The 20,584-nt window shown below is 36.4% G+C and overlaps 1 protein-coding gene across 1 annotated transcript in view; it reads right to left on the bottom strand.

The window, feature by feature from the left end:
- Positions 1-10,458: 10,458 nt before the first annotated feature.
- CDH18 (cadherin 18) overlaps positions 10,459-20,584 on the bottom strand; it is a 152,554-nt gene continuing 142,428 nt past the window's right edge. The window contains exons 10-11 of the mRNA XM_042869315.1: positions 12,506-12,757; positions 10,459-10,949 (exon numbers count right to left, since the gene is read on the bottom strand). Of these exons, the coding sequence (XP_042725249.1) occupies positions 10,459-10,949; positions 12,506-12,757 (743 nt within the window). The remainder of the gene's footprint in view (positions 10,950-12,505; positions 12,758-20,584) is intronic.

The raw sequence follows: 20,584 nt of genomic DNA, 5'->3' as shown, positions 1-20,584 counted from the left end.
TAAGATAAACTAAGTCTGAGCAATTAAATCATATCAAATTCACCTATTCTCAAATTTAGTTAAAGTAAAAGAGTTGGAGAAGCACTAGTAGATATTCTGGCATGTGTGCCACATGGCAGAAGTTTTCTCCAATGTCTTTTGAATTCTGTGAATATTCAGTGTTGATACAAATAACGAAAAGAGTGCTGGATTCCTGTAAGTAGACACATGACCATTTTCACCTATGGCCTTCTGTATAGCTGTTGTCCTTCTTGCAATCTTCACCAGAGGAATTAAAATTCTGCTACACAAGTAAGTGAGGAAATTGGCTTTTCACTAGGAAAATACAACCAAAACTTAGTGAGGAACAAACTAAATATTATAAAAAATTCACATGTATAATCAGCAAGCCCAAAACTTAAATATACCATTGGTAATCTGCATGTTGCATCAGTGACCAGGTAGTGTAGAGGGTATCTATAATATCGTCAGATGAAATTAACATTAACTGAATAGTGCAAAGAAACACAAATAAATAACATCTTGTAAGTATGTTCTTTTTCACTGTGTTGTTTTCTGAATTTCATATTCTGCCCCAACTGTATAATACACATCACTTCTGTTTTTATTACCTATAATTAAAATGGTCATAAAATAGTTCAGTTTGAAATCATAAAACTTTACAATGGTAATCATAATATATTATTGAAAAATCTGTCCTGCATCACTATATATTTTATGGAATGTGTGGTTTATCTCTAACCGTTTTAACAATAATTGCATCTGTCCTGGATTTTTGCTTTCTATCTACTAGCTTTCCATTTCTCTTTATACTTCCTATAATCATTATTCACTTTGTAATATTGGATTCAGAAATCTTGGGCTATAAGCCAGAATTTCTCTAGCCAAACTATGTAATTTTCTATGTGATTCTACAGCACCTACGACAATGCTTAACAAGACCAAGATTTTCAAAGTTACCATAGAAGCTGATATTATTATGCATGGGAAAAATGTAAAGAATTCAGCTGTGATTAAGTCCCATTAAAATGTTTGCCCCAGGGTAAAAAATGAAAATTGGTACATTTAGCAGCAGCTACCAATGACAAGTATTTCCATTTTTAAGAGAGATGAGGTATTATTCCTAGATTCCCCTGGTATTTTTAAGATAAATTATAGTACTACAGTGCTTCAAGCATGTAGAACAAATGGGATCTAGTCCAGGTAGAAAAGAAATGAAATATGAAACAAAGGAAGTGGAATATAAAGTGAACAATACATAAATTTCAGAATCACCCAGCCCTGCAGAGCTTGGCAGACAATAGTAATTCTCTTTTATTGAAAATATTTATTAAGCAATCCACAAAAAAAATGTTGCAGATTGTAACATACATGGGATTATAAAAGGAAGCTGGGAGATACCCATTTAACCTCTTACTCCAAAGTCAGTCTCCCACATCCATGATAAAGTGCTTTGACCAGTGAGTTATTGGTTAGTCCTTGTAGGGTTTGATTTATGATTCTATCTTGGACTTGTTTTGAAAAAGTCCTTGTAATAGACTTTTCATCAAATTCAACAGAAGTGACTTCTCAATGTTCTGATGAAATTAAAAGGAGAAAATTTGTCAGACCTTTTATCCTGTGTTACTGAAATAGTAAAATATTATCAAAAGAGGGGAAAATGCATTAAACGCCCATTTGAAAAATAAAGACATGACTTGAAGTGAGTTCTAGAGGGTCGTTTGTTGTTGCTTCCATTTTTAATAACACTATATAGGATAGAATATGCTCATGGGGAAGCAGTTTCAGATGTGCTTAGAGTCTGAAATTACAGAATAATAGAATCATAGAATGGTTTGGGTTGGAAGGGACCTTTGAGACCACCTAATTCCAACCCCCTGCTTTAGGCAGGGACACCTCCCTCTAGACCAGATTGCTCAAAGCCCCTGGCCTTGAATGCTTCCAATGAGGGGGCACCCACAACCTCTCTGGGCAACCTGTTCCAGTGTCTCACCATCCTCACAGTAAAGATTTTCTTCCTGATATCTAGTCAAAATCCACCCTCTTTCCACTTAAAGCCATGTTCCCTCATCCTGTTGTGCTTACAAAAAGTCCCTCCCCAGCTTCCCTGTATGCTCCCTTCAGGTACTGGAAGGCTGCTATAAGGTCTCCTAGGAGCCTTCTCTTTTCTAGATTGAAGAACCCCAGCTCACTTCATCTACAAGATCTGAGAGATTTATATCCCCTTTTTGCTTACTTTTCCTTGTTTCCTTCATTGACTGAGTGTTGTAGTTAAAGAACTCATTTAGTTAATACTTAAATAATGTTTTGGTGTTGCACCTTAAAAAAGCTCTCTGTCTAAAAACTGTTATAGTAAAATCATCCATCTTGGGACAGGCAAACCAGAAATAATGGATTTCTTATTAAAGGAGAAACTCTTCACATATCAAGTTTAAAACAATTTTGAATTGCACAGCACAAGAAATGGCATCATAGTTTCTGATTTGATACTTCATGATTAAAAGAAGACAGAAAGGACATTATTTTTATTATTATCACATCATGTGTAACTGACTTACTTCTCAGAGCCAATAATCCAAATAGATCTTTTCAAAATAATTAGGGTAACTAGAGTTTAAAAACATATGACCTCAGAATCCTTTTCTTCCATGTTACCATTTTCTACTTGAAAAATTATCTTGCAGAAACATGAATGGAAAACACAAGTTAGTCCAAAAAGTGTAAGTTCAAAGAAGTTGCAAATAGTAGAAAACTCAAACTGTATTTTTACTTCCTTAGGAGAGCTCCAAATATGGTCTTCATGAAACAGCCAGGATACTTCAAGCATAGTGTTAAATCAGAAGGCCTACACAAATAAATAAATAATTTGCTTAGTAAGAGGGAATTTTATTTTTGGTACACAACTAGTATTTTACTTATGCCCCCTCAAGTCCTACTGTGAAAATTGGTTGTTACACATGTTGTACTTGAGACTTCCAAACAGGACTTTTTTATCAAACCAGTTCCAAAAAATGAAATAATATATATATTTTTTTTTGCATGGAATGTGGATATTAGTTCAGATTTGACGTAAAAATGTACAACTTTCATAATAAAGACAAGAGCCATCTAGTTTATTTCAAAACCATTACTGTGGAAGGCACATGTGTTTGAAGAACTGTACCACGCTACTTTCACACTAAAAGTCTAGCAAACGCTATGACAAATCTGTTCCTATCCAGGACTTGAAGAAACAAGATGGCAATTGGTAGTTCAAATATTTGAGTACTTCACTTACTTACAGGCACCTTTTTTTTTTTTGGCTTCCCATTGGGCTATTTAGATTCTACCACTGATTACCTACGAGGAGAAGTTGCACTACCAACGTTCTGTGAGCTATGTGAACTATTTTTTTTTAATTTTTTTATTTTATTTTTTAAGGTTTTGCTAGTATCTAACATCTCTCGGGCTTTGAGTGCCTCATGAGCTCTAGGAGTCCTAATTCCAATGTTCTTTTTTTTCCCTGAGGATAAGGATGATTCAGTTGATACCCACTGCTTACCAGATATATTGCTTTATTGCATGCACTTCCAAAACAAAACAAAAAATAAAAATCAAATTTAGAAGCACCAGCTGTACAACAGCTGCTCTGAAATAACATCTCGTTTTTTATTATGTTGGCCCACCATTTCAGAAGTGGATGCTTGTGGTATGGCAGCAGAGGTCAAACATTCCCACCAATAATCTGTTACATTTTGTTGCCATGTGACAGATGGCAGCAGAGGGCAGTCTGACAAAATGGCATCTGACATGGAAGTGCACGTAAAACAAAGGCATCGCTCAATTCCTCCACACAGAAAAAATGGCTCCCATTGACATTCACTAACATTTACTGGACCCTTATGGAGACCTAACAGTGGATGTGAACACACTGAAGCAGCAGGGGTTCATTTCAGCGGAGATGACAGTGGATCAGCTCCACTGGTGCAGATTTTTACAAGTGCAGTATTCAGGCTTATTCATCGCTGGTGAAAATGCATAACTAATGGTTGTGACTCTTGAAAAAAAGTGCTTCGTAGCTGAGAATTTGCTCTGTCAAGTGCTGTGATGGTGCTCGAGTCTACTGTATTTTCAATGTAAATAAACAGGAGGCATTACTTTCAGAATGACCAATGTAGGAAGAGTCTATTGGATCTCCAGGACTTACCTGTTAATTAAAGGTTGTAGATGGCCTTTAGAGGAGTCACTTAGCACTAAAGTGCCTCAGGGTGACGTGAAGCCCACAGATACATTCTGTTAAAATCACACAAAAATCTTCATGGCTTAAGAAGATTCTATGTAACTATATTATACATATAACTTTTTATATAAAGTTATATGTATAATATATTATACATATATAATATACATACAGTTATATGTATAATATTAATATAAACATTTATATTAATACATTTTGCCAAGAACAGAAGGAATTGAATGGATTTCAAGGAAAATGAAATTAAACAAATGTAAGAGGATAATGAGCTCTGCTTGAGAGAGACCCAATGAACCACCCAATGAACCTTAGAAAGAAAAGATGATCTAAACTCTTCATAAATATTCTTCAAAATGTGTAAACTCAAATGAGGATCTGAATAAAATAAAGTAGCTTCTCCCCTGGACTTGCATTTGCAGTCAGGCTAATAGTCACCTTGCTATTGAGTGATCTCTCACCATGCTGAGATTCTCCAGGACTATGCCAAGGCACTTGTGACAATTGCATAGACTGGTGCTAGACAGTATGGACTAGCCTATGGGCAGTAACATATAATAAGTAATCACATTTCAATGTCATGTCAGGCTTAGCTTTATTCTCAAATTCTGTCTGTCCAGGAAAGATGATGTACATTCAACAAGTCATGTGTGAGCCACTATATCTCTGCTTTCTAGGATGTAATTTGTAAAGCCTGTTAATTCACTTGAGAAAGAATGAGTGATTCCTATACAGAGCTATTTCATTTGACTGATGATTGGGATTATCCTTGCCTGTTTTTTTTTTTCCTCTTCTGTGTAAACTTAGGATATTAACTCTGGCTGTTACCTCTAATCTGGTTCCCTAGATGGGCAATCCCCTAGCTCACTCTTGTGGATAATTTATTCCTCCCATAATGCTGTATTTCAGTTTCAGGACAGTGATGGTTGGAGTGTAATAGTTGCCACAAGTAAAAGTAATGAACCATTTAGCAGTTACACTGCAGTCTGTTGCAGAGTACCTCATGGTGACTGTCTCTCCCTACTCATCTGTAGCAATAATCATTTAAGACAGTCTTTGAAATAGTGACACAAGTGAGTGACTTTACCAGGCATTAAAATCTATTTCAGTAACCACACCGTTTCTGGCCCTGACCTCATTAATAATGCTGTATCACTGCTCATTCTTATAGACAGAGTGCCTTTCGGTAGTTCTAATTCTTTGGTGAGTATAAGATACAGGAGTGAAGAGAAAATAACCCATTTTAGTTGTGATGTGGAATACAATAACCCATCACCATAGCAAAGAGCATATTTTATTTGAAAAATACGAATAAAAGGTTTTGTCCCTTTTGTTTATTAAAGGAAAAATGTAACAATTTCTATCAGTAACACTTGCATAAGGAGGTATACTTTACATTAATCTTTTGTTAAAAAAAATATATATTTTGGAGACTTTGGAAAAATAAGGATGGCCCAATACTTGCAACACGCTCCTAATGTTCCTTAGAATGCACTGTGCCATTTATATGTACTGCAAGTACAAGGTCTTAGCACTTTATAATCCACAAAGTTACCTTAGGCAGCATAATTTCATATTCTCCTCCACATATAGAACATTTCCTTTGTGTGAGTCTATGAGTTTGGTTAACTCCAGATCGGCCCAAGATTTGTATTTTTTCTCCTAAAGGATGATTTTACAAAGGCTTAGAGCACAGAAATTTTGCAATTCCTTCTAAACACCAGTAAGAATATTCATGTAGACATTTTCTCACATTATTCGCAATTGAAACAACAGCATCAATTAGAGCTTGAAAAAAAATGTTTACAAGTATTTTGATTTTCTACAAAGAAATGCAAAAAAAATAAAGTGCATAACAGTGAAATTACTTTCGACTTTTACAGTTTTCTGTTTATGCAATAAATGGCAACACTGATAAACAAATGTCTTCAGTGTCTGAATCTTAATCAGAAGCCAGCTGAATTACACTTCCTTTTCTTCAAAATGCATTAAATCACATTTTTTTTACTCTTTCAAAGTTTACAATATATTTTTACATTTCCTACTTACAGAGACCATTTTCTCAGATAACATATCCTTTACAGCATACTATGCGCCCCCACTATTACAAGAAAGAGAATTTATTTGAGGTAATGTGACAAATTAATTGTGTGTAAGTGCATGACTATTTCAATAGCTGTTGCAGAATTAAAATTCTACATCTGAAATCTCTTAGGCACCCCTTTCTATGTGCCGTTTAATGTTCCTATGCATCTTCTAGCTTAAATAAAACTGGCGGTTATCAGCATTTATTTGTTCGCTGACAACAGGATTACTATTTAGGGTAATGGGAACGTGTTGTATACTCATGTTCTCAAATACATCTATGAAAGCTTTAAGCAAAACCCATACAATCAGACTTAAACATAATCCTGGTAAGATTTTCCTCACAACACTGTCACTGAATTTACACCGAATTTAAATCAGCAACACTTCAAAATGACTGTACCTTCCATGAAACACAGTATTAGTTTTCTTTCAGTTTAATCAATGTGAACATAGAAACTCTCAAATATCTTTTAAATTTGTTCATAGGACATGAAAGATCAAAGGAAAATTCTGTGGGATAAAGGAAATAAATCTGAAAAGTGTTCTTTTTGCATCATGAGGCCTGCTTCTGCGGCCCTGAAGATTTAGTATTCTGCTATTTGTCATGCAAACAACACAGCACAGCAATGTGCATTTGAGTAGAAAACATTAAGCATAGCAAGCATGCAGACGTATCATGACAGAAAAGCACATTTGGCGACCATCATGGATAGGACAAACCAAACAGAACACACTGCAGCATTGCTGAAGTACAGCCTCAATAGCCCTGAAGAATTTTAAATGACTCAGAATCCCCAGGGCTTTGGGTAAAATGTGCATGTTGTATAGTAGCAAGAGAGCACCAGGAACAGTGAAAAGGAGGCTTCTTAATTCTGTGAGATATGACCTCCTCTTTTCATTAACTTAATGAGAACATGAGCATAAAGAGCGATTGTTTGTGTTGCCGCACTTAACTTCTGTTGGCTTTAAGCCTGAGTGTTCTATAAAGCAAATAAAAATAAAACAACGACTGGAGTACTATTTAAAGCACAATACACATTCAATTTTCCCTGCTTTGGTGTAGGACAAGTGGGAACAGACATAAAGATAACTAACACTAGTTCTCAAAATCACTGTATAACAATGAATGCTGCTGTCTCATGTACATGCAGTACAAACTATCGTGATTCATGATACTACCAGCGTTCAAAGTTTTTCTTCTTAGCACTCTACTCATACTGTATAAAAACTGAGAAGTCAGAAAAAGCAAATGTAATCTAAATCAAAAGAAAATTTATCCTCATAAAAAACTTGCAGTTCTAGTTGTTTTATTCGGGATGAAATTGAAACACATCCTAACTCTCAGAAAAGATACATAAACCGTTTCAGGGTAAGAACAAAGGTCACTGCTTTAAAGCAGCTGTTAAACTGTACTCTGCAATGAGGATGGCTTCAGTAAATGTATTGCTAGAAGATCCTGTATTTGGTAGAAATTAAATAACAAAGTCTGAATATAGATTACAAAACTACTCTCAAATCATCAGTAGAACTTGTTAGGTGTTGGATGCTTTCCCCTCTAAACTGGTTTCTGAATTTGGTTGGTTGTTGATTGAAACAATACAATTTCCAAATTGAAATGAAAACATGTTTAAAAAACCCTGGAAATAACTGCAAATAATTTTTTAATTTTTTTAAAGTGTTTGAGAAGTTTCTTTCAAAGCTACTTATTTCTCCAGAAGACTGTGAAAACCAAAAGCAATCATCAGCTTATCGGTAAGGAGTTTATTGAATACAGACTCAGCGTGGATGAGCAAAAACTGGAATACATTCAGAAGAGAGCAACAGAGATGGTGAAGGGCATAGAAAACAGAGTTATGAAAAGTGGCTGAAGGGAACCGGGGCTGCTTAGCCTGGAGGAGACCTCATTGCTCTCCACAACTACCTAACAGGAAGTTGTAGCGAGGAGGGTGTTGGTCTTTTTTCTCAGGTGAAAAGTGAAAGGACATGAGTCAACAGTCCCAAGTTGCATCAGAGGAGGTGTAGATTGGATGTTAGGAAGAATTTATTCATGGAAAGGATAGCTAGACATTGCTAGGGGCTGCCCAAGGAGATGGTGGAGTCACCATTCCCAGAGGTATTTCTGAGACATGTGGGTGTGATACTTAGGGACAGAGTTTAGTGGTGAACGTGCTTTGTTAGGTGACAATGCTTAACCTGCTGATCTTGTAGGTCTTTTTCAAGTTAAACGATTCTATGATTGTATGTAATTCTTTCCCTGCCAGTCTGAATCTCTCCATACCAGCCCAAAGTAGACAAAACAATACACAGCTTCTGCCCTGAACAGTTTCTCTATGAAATGCATACCATAAAAGCCCACATCTCTAAGTAGAGCTCCAATCATTTTAAAAGCACTAGACTTCAGTAGATAGCAAACCTATTCAGTCATAATCCTTCATGGGTGTTAATGTTACAGCTAGAAAGATTATCATGGTGAAAACAGGAAAAGAAACAAACAGGGAAAGAATGCTCACCCATATCCAAAGATCTAAGTTCACAGAAAAGAATCCCCAGAGGAAGGATCTCTTTCTGGAAACCCTTTCCTAGTGGCAGTCAGCCCTTAAATGGGTTTACTGCCAGTCACACAGCTGAAATGCCTTCACCTGTGCTCCCATGGCTGATTCAGCCCTTTCCTCAGGTGATCAATCAGTGGTTCAGGCCATGACTCAACACTTCCCACACAGTGGGATACTGTGTTCTCCGTGTTCTCTCATAGTATTATCAGAAGACAGAGAAACAAAAGGTTAAACTTTCAAAGAAACCAAGGGGAAACACAAATCTTACAGATATTAAGCAGCCTAAAGATCAAGTTCTGCAATGCAATGCAATGCAAGAAAAAAAAAAAAAAAAAAAAAAAAAAGAGAGATTGATTTATTTCATCCATAAGAAATCCAAAATGACACATTTTCTTTCTTTCACCCTTCACTCGCTTAAGATGTTTATCTTCCCATGATGTTTGAAATAGGGAGAAAAAAGGTTTGTTCTGCTTAGATAGAAATTACTCTAAAACAAATTAAATATCTATATATTGAACAAGAAAAACAAGAAAACAAGCATCATCATTTTGATCACCTTGTTTAAATCTTGTGTCTCACCAGCAGCAATATTTTGCTTTTAGCCACACACACAAACAGACACATTATGGTTAAGAACAATGTCATAAAGTGACTTTTGTAGCTCTTGGATTAAGACCAGCAAAAGACTTCAAAAGTTCTGTCTATTGCCATAAGTGAAGCACAGTGAACCGAACAACTGCATACTTTTAATTGTGCTGCCATTCTTGTTTTTACTGAAAGAACCCACACTTCATCTGCTCTGCTGCATAAAGAGTACTTCAGATTCATTTACATGAATGATGTTCCCATGAAAAGACAAAAAGCACACACATTGAAGACAACACTTCTTCCAGAGTGAGTCTGGGGTTATGGTCTAGCATTGTGTTTGCACTGACAGCTAAAGATGCTCTCCCTCTGCTAGCTGGTTAGGGATAAAAAGATTATGAGGGACATAATGAAATGACATTTTCACATTGCAACCTGCCAATTCAAACAGATTAAACCATCAAAGGACCATTTATTTTAGAAGACAGGTGTGGATTATCACTGCTGTTAAAGGAAAATGACTCCTAGGACTTCTCACACTGATAGTAAACCCCATTAGCTACCTTACATTGGGATCACAAGGCCTAGAGCACAGCTAGCAAGGCAACCTCAAAACCATCTGCAAATGATTTGCTCTTCCATTAGTTATCTTCCTAAACAGGAATGATCAGAAACATACTGTAGTTCAGAGATGTTAAGCATATTGCAATAAAAGTGTCATTGCCCGGCTTTACTTTAGGTACTGTTACAGATGCAGTACCATAGACTTTATTGAGCAATTAAAAATATACACAAGGGACAATTGCTTCTTTTCTCTGTATTTTTCAAAATTTTACTTTCTTCCAATTGGAGAACCCAGTTTCAAACATGAAAAGGGCACTTGTTCTACAGTAACTGTGTACAACTTGCTCGGTTCCAAGCGCTGTATTCATTTGCTGTCATCACTGTTGTCGTTCTATCTCCAGCTGTTTAGGAATTTCTCTGTTCTGGGAATTACAGCTAAGTTGTTCTTTCTGATTCTATTTCCCCATAGAGTTCAGCTAGCTTCTTGAACTCAGGCCCCCAGTCTCCAAGGTAATTATAATCCTGGTCAGACTGTGTCGTGACTGAATCCAGAGAGCTGATAGATCCAGCTTCCGATCTATGGCCCTCATAGGCATATGTCTGTAAGGAGTCATATGGGGGCACACTGGGGTCCAGATCAGCCTCTGCAAGTCTTTGTTTAATGAACTCCTGAACATTTATACTGTCAAGGCTTGAAGAAGGATGATGCCTGGGTGCAGGCTTAACTTCAGGGCGGACATCTCTCCGATACTTTAGCTCTTCTGCAGCTGATGGATTACGTAGTGCGGTGATATCAAATGCTTCTGTGTCTTCTTCTCCACCGCCCTCATCATCATATGTCACAACATTTTCTCTGACATCTTCTTCTGAAATGATCAAAGGCTCCTTCTTGCTACGTCTTAGGGTGATGAAAAGGACCACAATTGCTAAAGAGAAAACTGCAGATTTTAGATTAGGTTTAAAGTTTACAGTTGAGGTAAGTAGATATATGCTACAAAAACAGTAGCTACTAAGTCATGAATTGAAATACTTGCCAGCTAATATTTGTATTCTGATGTTATTAAGCTGGCCTTGAACTGGAGTATCGTAACATTAGGCACATACCCAATTTGGAAAAGAGCCTACTTAGAGTCCCTAAGTGAGCAGTACCTTTTTTGTGTAATGTTATACAAAATTATATGAAGATAGATTACTGTATTCCCAGAAAGCATTCACAAATTCTACACAGTTGAGTTTTGACATAGCAAAATGCCAAAAACAACAAATAGAGATCACACATAAGGAGAAATTTAATAATCCTACTGTAAAAGGACAAACTTCCAATACAGCCTGGTCTTCCAAAGGTCCAGTAAAGAACACATTCCTATTTACTTTGCAGGAATTTCTACTGTTTCTTGAGCCAATAATTAAACCCAGTTGTTAAGATTACTAGGGATCTCATATAGGACACAAAAAAAGATAATATACTAGCAGTTAGATGAGAAAGAAATAACTAAGGGTGACATTTTTGGGATGCATTGTTAAAGGCTTTCTGAGCTTCATTAAGACTAATATTCAGCATTTGACATATAATTAAAATGTACAAGCTTTATTTTTTTCTCTTATGAATGTTCAATCTTCTATGATAAAATACTAGATTAAAAACCAAATGTATTACTGTATATTTTAAATCTTTTTTTTTGCAGAAGGAATTTCTGAAGTAAGATGTGAGAGGTGCACTTTTAGAAAACGTTGACTCTTCAGAAAAAAAATCCTCAAAGTATCCTATGTGAGTCACCATGCAATTCCTACTATTTCTTTTTCCAGCTCTATTAGAATGCACAGAGACACCTGAATAGATGAATATTACAGAAATATGTACCCAGCAAGTTTTGCCTCTGCCACAAAAAAAAAAAAAAAAATAACTAATGGGTAACATTTAAATTGGCCCGGGTAGGAAAAAAAAAAAAAATGGAAAGAAAACACACTTGCAAGGACATTTATCTAATGGAGCCATCATATTATCTCACATGTCCCTTGCCCCCAAGGAGTATGTTGTGCACTGCTATCAGCTTATCTCACAAAGGTAATTAATGGCTTTTGTATAGTGCTAATGGTGCTTCTTACAGTGTAATGCATTTCAAAAAGCTTTCCTCATCATCTCTTTTCTATCATTTTTTGCACTGTTCTAGGCATGGAATTAGCCAGTGGTTTTTTGAAATCTTTTCAAATTACAGAAAAATGGTCTGCAGTGCTAATTACTTGATAACCCCTGAAAAATTATTTCTAGTGGATTCCAGATATTCATGAATGTGCTTTAAAGGCTTTTTTTCCTATTAATTTTAGCCGAACCTTTCCCCTCTAATCACAGCTATGTGTTTCTAATTACTTTCTTCTACCAGGCAGCTTCTGGTTCAAAAACATATCATATTAAATATTTCTGCCCTGTCACATTCATAGAGCCAGCAGAAGATGGCAGTACTTAATATTGAAAATGACTTACCAAGAAGAATGACAACACAGAGCAGGATTGCAATTAAAGCTCCTGTGCTCAAGCCAGCTGAGGAGAGGAAAGCTTCAGCATGGCAAGTTCTCACACGTCCATCTCTCTCACATGCACAAACTCTAACAGTGAGAGTACTGCTGCTGCTGAGAGGGGGCACTCCACCATCAGAAATCAAAATTGGGAGGTAATAGATATCTTGAGTGGTTCTACTGTATCTCCTTCGTCTTGTCAGGATACTGGCTGTGTTATCTACAACATCATAAAAAAGAACAGAATCAGAAGTAAAATGAAAAATATGATTGACCGTTCATTCTCCATCCAGCAGAAGCACCAGGCATTTTAATATTCCACAATCTTAATCTGTGAAAATACACAATCTAGATTAAAATTGAGTGAGTACCATTTCTGGTCAAAGGAGGAAAAAGAGGAGGCAGGAAAAAGTAACTAGAACTAAATAAATAAGCCTTATTTAAGCTTGTGTCTTAAAGTCAAACTGGATTTTGACAAACATTTTGAACCCAGGTTGCAAGTGTTTTAATCCCATGATACACTTGTAAATGTGAATATCTAGAATTCTGCAAATATCTGTTGTGGAATTTTTCCACAACAGAAGTCCTTTTGATTCTCAAAAAAGTGTTTAAATGTCTCTACTAAAAGTTAAAATTAAATTTTCATATGTTAAGGTCTGTGACAGATTTTATAGATGAATTGAGCTTTCAGAAAATATCTGAAAGGACTCCTGCAGTAGGGAGATCAGGAAGAAGAGAGAGGTGGAAGGGAAGGGAGAGGGGAGTGGCAGAGAGTGCAGATACTAGATATTTTAAACTGATAAGATATAAGGTAAATAAGGATGGTAGAGAGTAAGCGATGCAAAATTCTGTCACTGTTATGTTCATCTGGCATCTATTACAGTTAGTGAGAATACTAAAGCTTACTACATGCGCACTGAAAGAGCATTTATGAGCACTAATTAGGATGGTAAACTGCCACCCATGTTTCTTCAAGTCTAAAAAATGTAAGGAGCATAAAGAGAATGTAGAGGAAGAAATGCTATGATAATATACAGTTACATCTTGATTTCAAATGTAATATTTCATTTGGATTAGTTGCCCCAACTTTAAAAGTATGGGCACTTCAACAACAGTCTGTAAGTAAAGCAAACAAAACTAGAGACTGAGATATTGGAAGTGTGAGGTGATCCAGAGAGAAATCGTGATCAAGAAGCACGGAGAGAGGTTGGAAGAAATATGCTCTCCCCTCGTTCCACTTGCACACGATGCGGATTCCCAACAGCAGGTTTGTGGTTTTAAAGATTTTTTAAAAATAACGAAGAGGTGATAAGTGCAAAAAAAAAAAAAAAAAGTCTTCTGGATTTTTCTTCGTATTACAAAAACAAACAAACAAAAATGAACACAGGAAACTTATTTTTCCTTACCACTGCAGACACAGCACTAAATGTGTTCTCCATAAATTATGAAAAAAATGAAGCCTGTGCCACTTTGTGAAAATTTAGCATGACAACACATCTATTGTGGCATATTCCAGTCCATGGGATTGCTTATTTTCTGCACAGGTATTTGAACAGAGGGATTATTTTCCATCTAAACTGGGTGCAAACTATATACCAGATGATTATGTTTCATGCCACGTCATCTGTCCAGCTCTATACCAAACTTTAAAGCATTAATTTTAAATCACCTCTCTACATTTTATTTTGGTGTATAACTGAGTAATAGTACTGATAATATCTGTTAGTGTAGCCTGCAGGCATAATATCATAATATATTTGGTAACAGCTTTCACATGAGAAATATGTATGAAGTAGGAATTACCCACAGTCACAGAGGAGCCAGGCTTCTGACCCCAAAACTGCACAATGTCAGATTCTCCTGCACTGAACCTGATTAGCTCTCTTCTCCATCTTCCCTAATTCTTGCAAATCTTCAGTATGGTTATTTTGCTACAAACTCATTCAGTTTTGTTCTCATTTGCAATGGGTGCAAAATATGATTTCTATTTGTTTATCTGTTTTCAGTAGGCCTCTTCAACTTTGTCATGCCACAGCGCACTTTTGAGGACTGAAACTTGAGATTCATGCCAATTTCTTCCTCAGAGGCATGACACCAGCCACATACAATGTCATTCACATTCATTCAATTTACAAAACCCTATTTAAGCCAAGATGGTATGAACAGATAATTTTGTCACCTGAAACAATCTTATACAAAGCAAGATCACAACATTATGGAAATAAATAATATTTGCAAGAGTTTATAAAATATCTTTGATACATTCACATGCCATAATAAAAATATTTTCAATAATGAGCAGAAGACTTCCAACACAGAGTTGATAGAAAAAAAGGTAAATCACTTTTAACACAGGGTGATGAAAGGGATTCCTGTATAACTGAAAACTTAAGAAATGCAGAAAGATGTCTCTTATAAACATTCTGATAAACTCTAACACTATTCCATATTGCTTAATGTGGGCCTATGAAACCCTATTCAAAATGCTCTGATGTTCTTAGCAATGTTGACATTTTTAATTATTATGTTGTTAAGAAATACATAATTTCCAAGTTATTCTGCACCTAGACTAGGGAGTGAATTGTTCTATTTTATAAAAGAAGGAAGAAATCAAACTTGATAACACCAAGACTCAGACTACATTTATTTTATAAATAAAATTCTTCCCTAAAGCAGAGTGAGCAGTGATCTTTGGTCCATAATTACAGTCTGTGCCCACCTGGAGAGGTCTTACTTGGCTTTTCTGACCTAATTTTAAAATCCGAGCAAAAATCTCATTTAAGAAAATTGAACAAACTTGTTCTTTGATAAAAGTGTGGTCTATTTTTTTATTAAATGCAGTACCTGAACAATCAAAATGATATATTTTGAAATGCTCCTGAAAAAAACACATAATGTCGTGGAGTACAGATTGCAGGTAGATAACCTACATGGCTTTGAAATTAAAAAGCGGAGAGTAAAGTAAGCAGCTTTACTTTAGCTGCAGAAAGTTTCAACTTTCTGCTACCTAATGTCGCAAAAAAAAAAAAAAAATCTTTTTTTTTTTAAATAATATTTAACCTATTTGCCACTTCTTTTTTTTTTCAATGCCTGGACTGTCAGTTCCAGCTTCCCTAATGGTGCTGTAGGTGTGGATAAAAGTCTTTCAGGGTTCAAGCAGAATACAAAATGACCTTCAGTTGGTTGGTCTGCCAGCTGCCAAAGCAGTGGCAGATTAGGCTCTGGACACAGCACAAGAGCAGAAAAAAAAAACAAACCGTAAATTTGTGATTAATAAGGAATTTCAAATGAATGCATATTTTGCATGAAAATAAAGTAACACACTCTTTATACACACAATGCGATGATTGCTGCTTCTGTCTTTCTCTATTCAGGAAGAAACTTCTCATCATCATCTTCCTCATAAGGACGATAGACTTTACAAACTTTCTGGTTCTTCAGTATCCAATTTATAATTGCTTCCTTCCTTGAAATGCACCTTGTTACAACTTACTAGCAGAGCTCCTCTCTAACAATTTCCTTTTTTTATCTCTGTCATGGTTTCATGGTTTTTCATCAGTATTCCACATCATGAAATCATGTGGTGCACAGGGAGTTAGAGTTAATGCTGCAGTTGCGTGGATTGTCAATATACTTCATGAGTTCTGGTCTCCTGGAGTCAGAAGAGAAGAATGAACTACAACTCCCAGACTTCATTTTACCATTTCCATTTTCCATTTGGAGGGAAAGATAAAACAGACTGGAAGTAACAAGACTTCCACTCTTTGCTCCCTGGCTGTTTTTACCCATGGCATTAAAGTAATGACTTTGGTTTTGGAAACTCTATCTTATTTTATTTGGTTTCTTAGATTCAAATTCAATCACTGTATTCCAATATTGTACTATACTGTGCCATCTCACATTCTGCCACTATATTTAGTAATTTTTTTTTTTTTTCTTAGCTCATTGCCTTTGTTATCATTTGTCCCAGACCCCTTTCCCTCCCTTTTCCCTTTCCCCTCCGCCTGCTTCCCTTTCCATGGCATGGGTCTGTGGGTCCCTTTGCCCCCTCATCACAGAACCTAGGCTGAGCCGGGCTGAACCATGGCAATCTTCTGTGCTCTGCAGACTGTTAAACAAAACAAGGCTGGGGAGCAAGTAAGATCTCAGAAGAGTGATCACTCACATTGCTGAATTTTAGCACTCTCCCTGGGATGCTGTTTGGGCCAGCTAAGAGTCTGTCACATAAAACCCAGCCTGACGCAATCGCATACAGCAGGGATCTTCCCAGCAGGCAGTGTGGACATGAGTGCAGCAGTCTGCCTCGTGGTGAAAAAGGAAAAGGTGAAGAACCATTTCCTAACAGCGAGCTGCCCCTCCCCTGACACAGCTCCATGCCGCTGTTGCTGTCACAGAGAGCAGAGCTCTGTGCTGCCCCGAGCTGCAGCTGCCATGAGGCCTCCCCTCAGCTCCTCTGCTCTGCGCTGAGCAAACCCAGGGATTACAATCACTCCTTGTATGTCTTGCCCACCAGATATATCACTATCTCTGTTGTTTTCTTTTGGACACGTTAATTATTCCAACAGCCTGTGGGTTCTCAAGCATCCTCAACAGCTCTGTGCTACACTCGCAGCATGTAGCTTCTTTTCATGCTATGGTAATACTGCTCTGTTGGGCTGCCATACAGCTTTCATATTATTTCATAACCTCATAAAAAACAAAACAACAACAACAAAAACATAATGATGAAATCTAAGCACCTTTGGGTCCTGAGGAGTTACAAGGACAACTGCTATGCAATTGTTACAGTCAGCCTGTGTTATTATGCTTCATTGCAAGAAAACAATCACAGTTCTAGCTTTTCTTTTAAGTTACATTTTTCAATTTTTTTCCTCCTCAGCATCAATACTGCTACAATAAACTATTGTCTACTGGTCACCTAGAATTTCCCCTGAAGTCATTAGAGAGGCACAGCACTCCCATGTGCACATTTTAGGGCACACACTTAACAGGAAGAGAAAGCAATTTCAAAAAAGTGGCATTTTTAAGGAGAATTCTATTTCAAGTTGCAACAAGTGAAGAAATGACAATCATACAACAAAGTTATCCAGAACTAATACCTTAAAAACCTAAGGATGTGTTCAAGGACTTAGCTTGAAACTTAATTCCCTATTTCCATATCCATAAGCTAAGCGTTAATATTAACATCTGTCATGTCTCACATTCTAGAAGAAAAAAATTCTCAGATCTTATTCTGATAACTTCAGTGGGTGACAGCAAGTGTTTTTACCAAGAATAAGAACAACATTTCATCTCTAATTAGAACTTTACATTATTTTTCTTACTCTGTTTACAAACCCTGAAGACTTTAGTTCAGCTACCTTGTCCATATATGCAAGAAAATTCTACCAAATTTGTAGAAGCAAATCTTCCTGAGCTTGTACCCAAAGAAGGCCCAATATTCAAATTTGAACAGGAAAGCAAAAACTTCTCCTTAACTTCCCTGGCACAAATCTGAAAAAGAGTGAGCAAGTCAATGTTACCTTACAGCTACAGAGGCAATCATGAAAATACAGGCTGAAAAGAAAAGCATCACTAACCTAATATAAAAAAGAAAAATTGAGAATTCCTGAGCAGGAAAGGTTTCTGATAACTAAAAAAAAACCCTCAAAGTTTAGCCAAACTGTACTACCAACTGCATCCTGACAGCTAGTCTGATATTCTAAGCAATCATCTTTTATTAAATTGTTTACATTCTATATCAAAAACCATGGGAGGATCCATTGAGAGGGCAAGTAGGAAAACAGCTTTTATGAGAAGGGTCTTGACATCACCTGAAAAATCCCAAACTAAAGGTAGCCCAGTATGAAGACAGATGTCAAGAGCTTACTGAGAGAATTAAAAAACAAACAAACAAAAACAACTTTGTTATATCAACAGAACTAGTTTGAAAGATAAGAGAGAGGGGATTATGAATTGAGAAATTCCTTTGATGTCTGAAAATACATACACCAACCATACACAGAACACAAGTATAGGATAGTAGCAATAGTACTAAGATGCTGGAAACTGCAAATCTGATGATTCTTCTAGGCCTCGAAAGAAAATTGTTTTTCTTTACAGATTTAAACTGTGAACTTTGCTTCTGAAAGCTGGAAAAGAACCAGGACTTGCTGAAGATGAAAGGGCTGGCTGCAAAGGGAAAATTAAGAGCAACATAGAGAAAGAATGACTCATCTGCTTCCCTGTGGTGTACACTGCCCCAGTGCACGACCACTAAGCCTTCTCACATTTGAACTGTTACTTAGCAAACACAGCAAGTTAGAACATAAGATTCCTCTTCTGTGGATCTGAGGTTACAGATGGGAAATTCTGCATGGCTGTAAAACAGCAGCTCTTCACACTCTGAAGATGTGGCAGTTTGTTAAGCCACACTGCACACTGCAGGCAAGGCTGTTATCACATTCCTCTTTCCATTATCTCTGTCTTTTCATGTTGAGCTTCTGAACAAAGACAAGGCAGAAAGGCATAGGGAAATCAAAGAAGCTGAAATACAATGATAACACCAAGGAAGGTGACTACTGAAGCACTTTGGATAATACAAATTTATTTATTATTCACAATTTGAGAATTCCTTTGACATGTCATATATTGCAGGCAGGCACCAGAGAAATGGAAATTAAAAAATAGAGTAAAGCCTTGTTAATAGATTAAGACATGTTTTAATTTTCAGTTATAAATGTTCTAAAAGGTTGTAATTAATTAAAACCCAAACAAAATACATTGGAATGAGAGGCATTTCCAAAGTGAGAACATGTAATTTGTTTATGTGGGATTATACTGATAGACATTTATTTTTCATTTCTTTACTGATATCTCCTGGAAGTACCTTTTTGTTTTTTATTGGTTTCAAAGATGCAAAACACCAACAGGTAGCAGCACTGAAGTAGAAGGCATGAAGAACCTGTACACTATGAACTAACTAACCTATCGGGTCAGTCTTGGAACCAGTTTGTTTTAATCAAAGAAAAACTGAAGATGCTCACAGAGCTGAGGAAAAATTCCCTTTTTACCATTGTATGTTGATTGTTTGATAACGGCTCCCCAGGATGGCACTCAACCTGTTTATACTGACAGATGTTCTATGGATTGTGCTTGCAGTCACTACATATAATGCTAATTTGCACTTTCTCAGATATTATTTATCTCTTCCACATAATTCTCCTACTGTTACAGCTTCTCTTCATTACAGTATGGTATTTCATTGAAGGGCAGTAAGAACATACATTACTGTGGAACCTGAGAGAGCATGCCACATCTTTGATATAAACAAAGGAGAGAATTTCATAAATGTTTCCCATTGATGTTGGGTAGCAAAGAATAGGGTTTAACTTGACCTTGAGTGCCACTTCAGATGCTCCAAAGTGGTATGGTGTGAATGGCCTAAATAACAGCCATGCAAGGTAAAACTGATTCTTTTTCTTACTAAGTTTTGATAATTAACATGGGAAAAACACTCATTTGCATCACAGTCATGGTGGATGAATGCATTACTAATTTTGTCTTATACAGACACTGTAGAACTCAGCGTGCTCTAGATCTTTCACAAAAGCATTTCACTTCTGTGGATATTAAAATAACTTGTGACCACAACATTATAGAACATTAACAAAAAGGAATTCCCAAAGAGTCAGAATTAGAAAATCAGTGCACCTTTGTTTCAGTTCCAGAACATTCTTCATTACGGTGCCATTTTCAGAAAGCCAAATCTTTGAGAAAAGTGGGCAGATGGGAAAAATAAAATTGCAATTTTAATTTTTATGTATTTATTTATTTATTTATTTTTGTGAAATGTAACCTATGTCCTGAAGAAATAAAAGGAAAGCAGACAAAATCCTACGTATTCTGAGTTGCTCTTCCTTGAAAGTAAGATAAACTTTGTCTAGCTTCAAAAGATTGCAGTCAAAACTTCCAAAGGCAAGATAATGTACAAATCTTTTTGGCAGTATTGGGTGAATTTGTACAGTCTGCTCAAACCCTTACCGCCCAGGAAATTTACAGGACTCAT

This window comes from Lagopus leucura, unplaced genomic scaffold, assembly GCF_019238085.1.
Source record: "Lagopus leucura isolate 7727_CA_CO unplaced genomic scaffold, USGS_WTPT01 Super-Scaffold_100002, whole genome shotgun sequence".
Classification (NCBI taxonomy): domain Eukaryota; kingdom Metazoa; phylum Chordata; class Aves; order Galliformes; family Phasianidae; genus Lagopus; species Lagopus leucura.
This window is presented reverse-complemented; position numbering and strand designations above follow the sequence as displayed.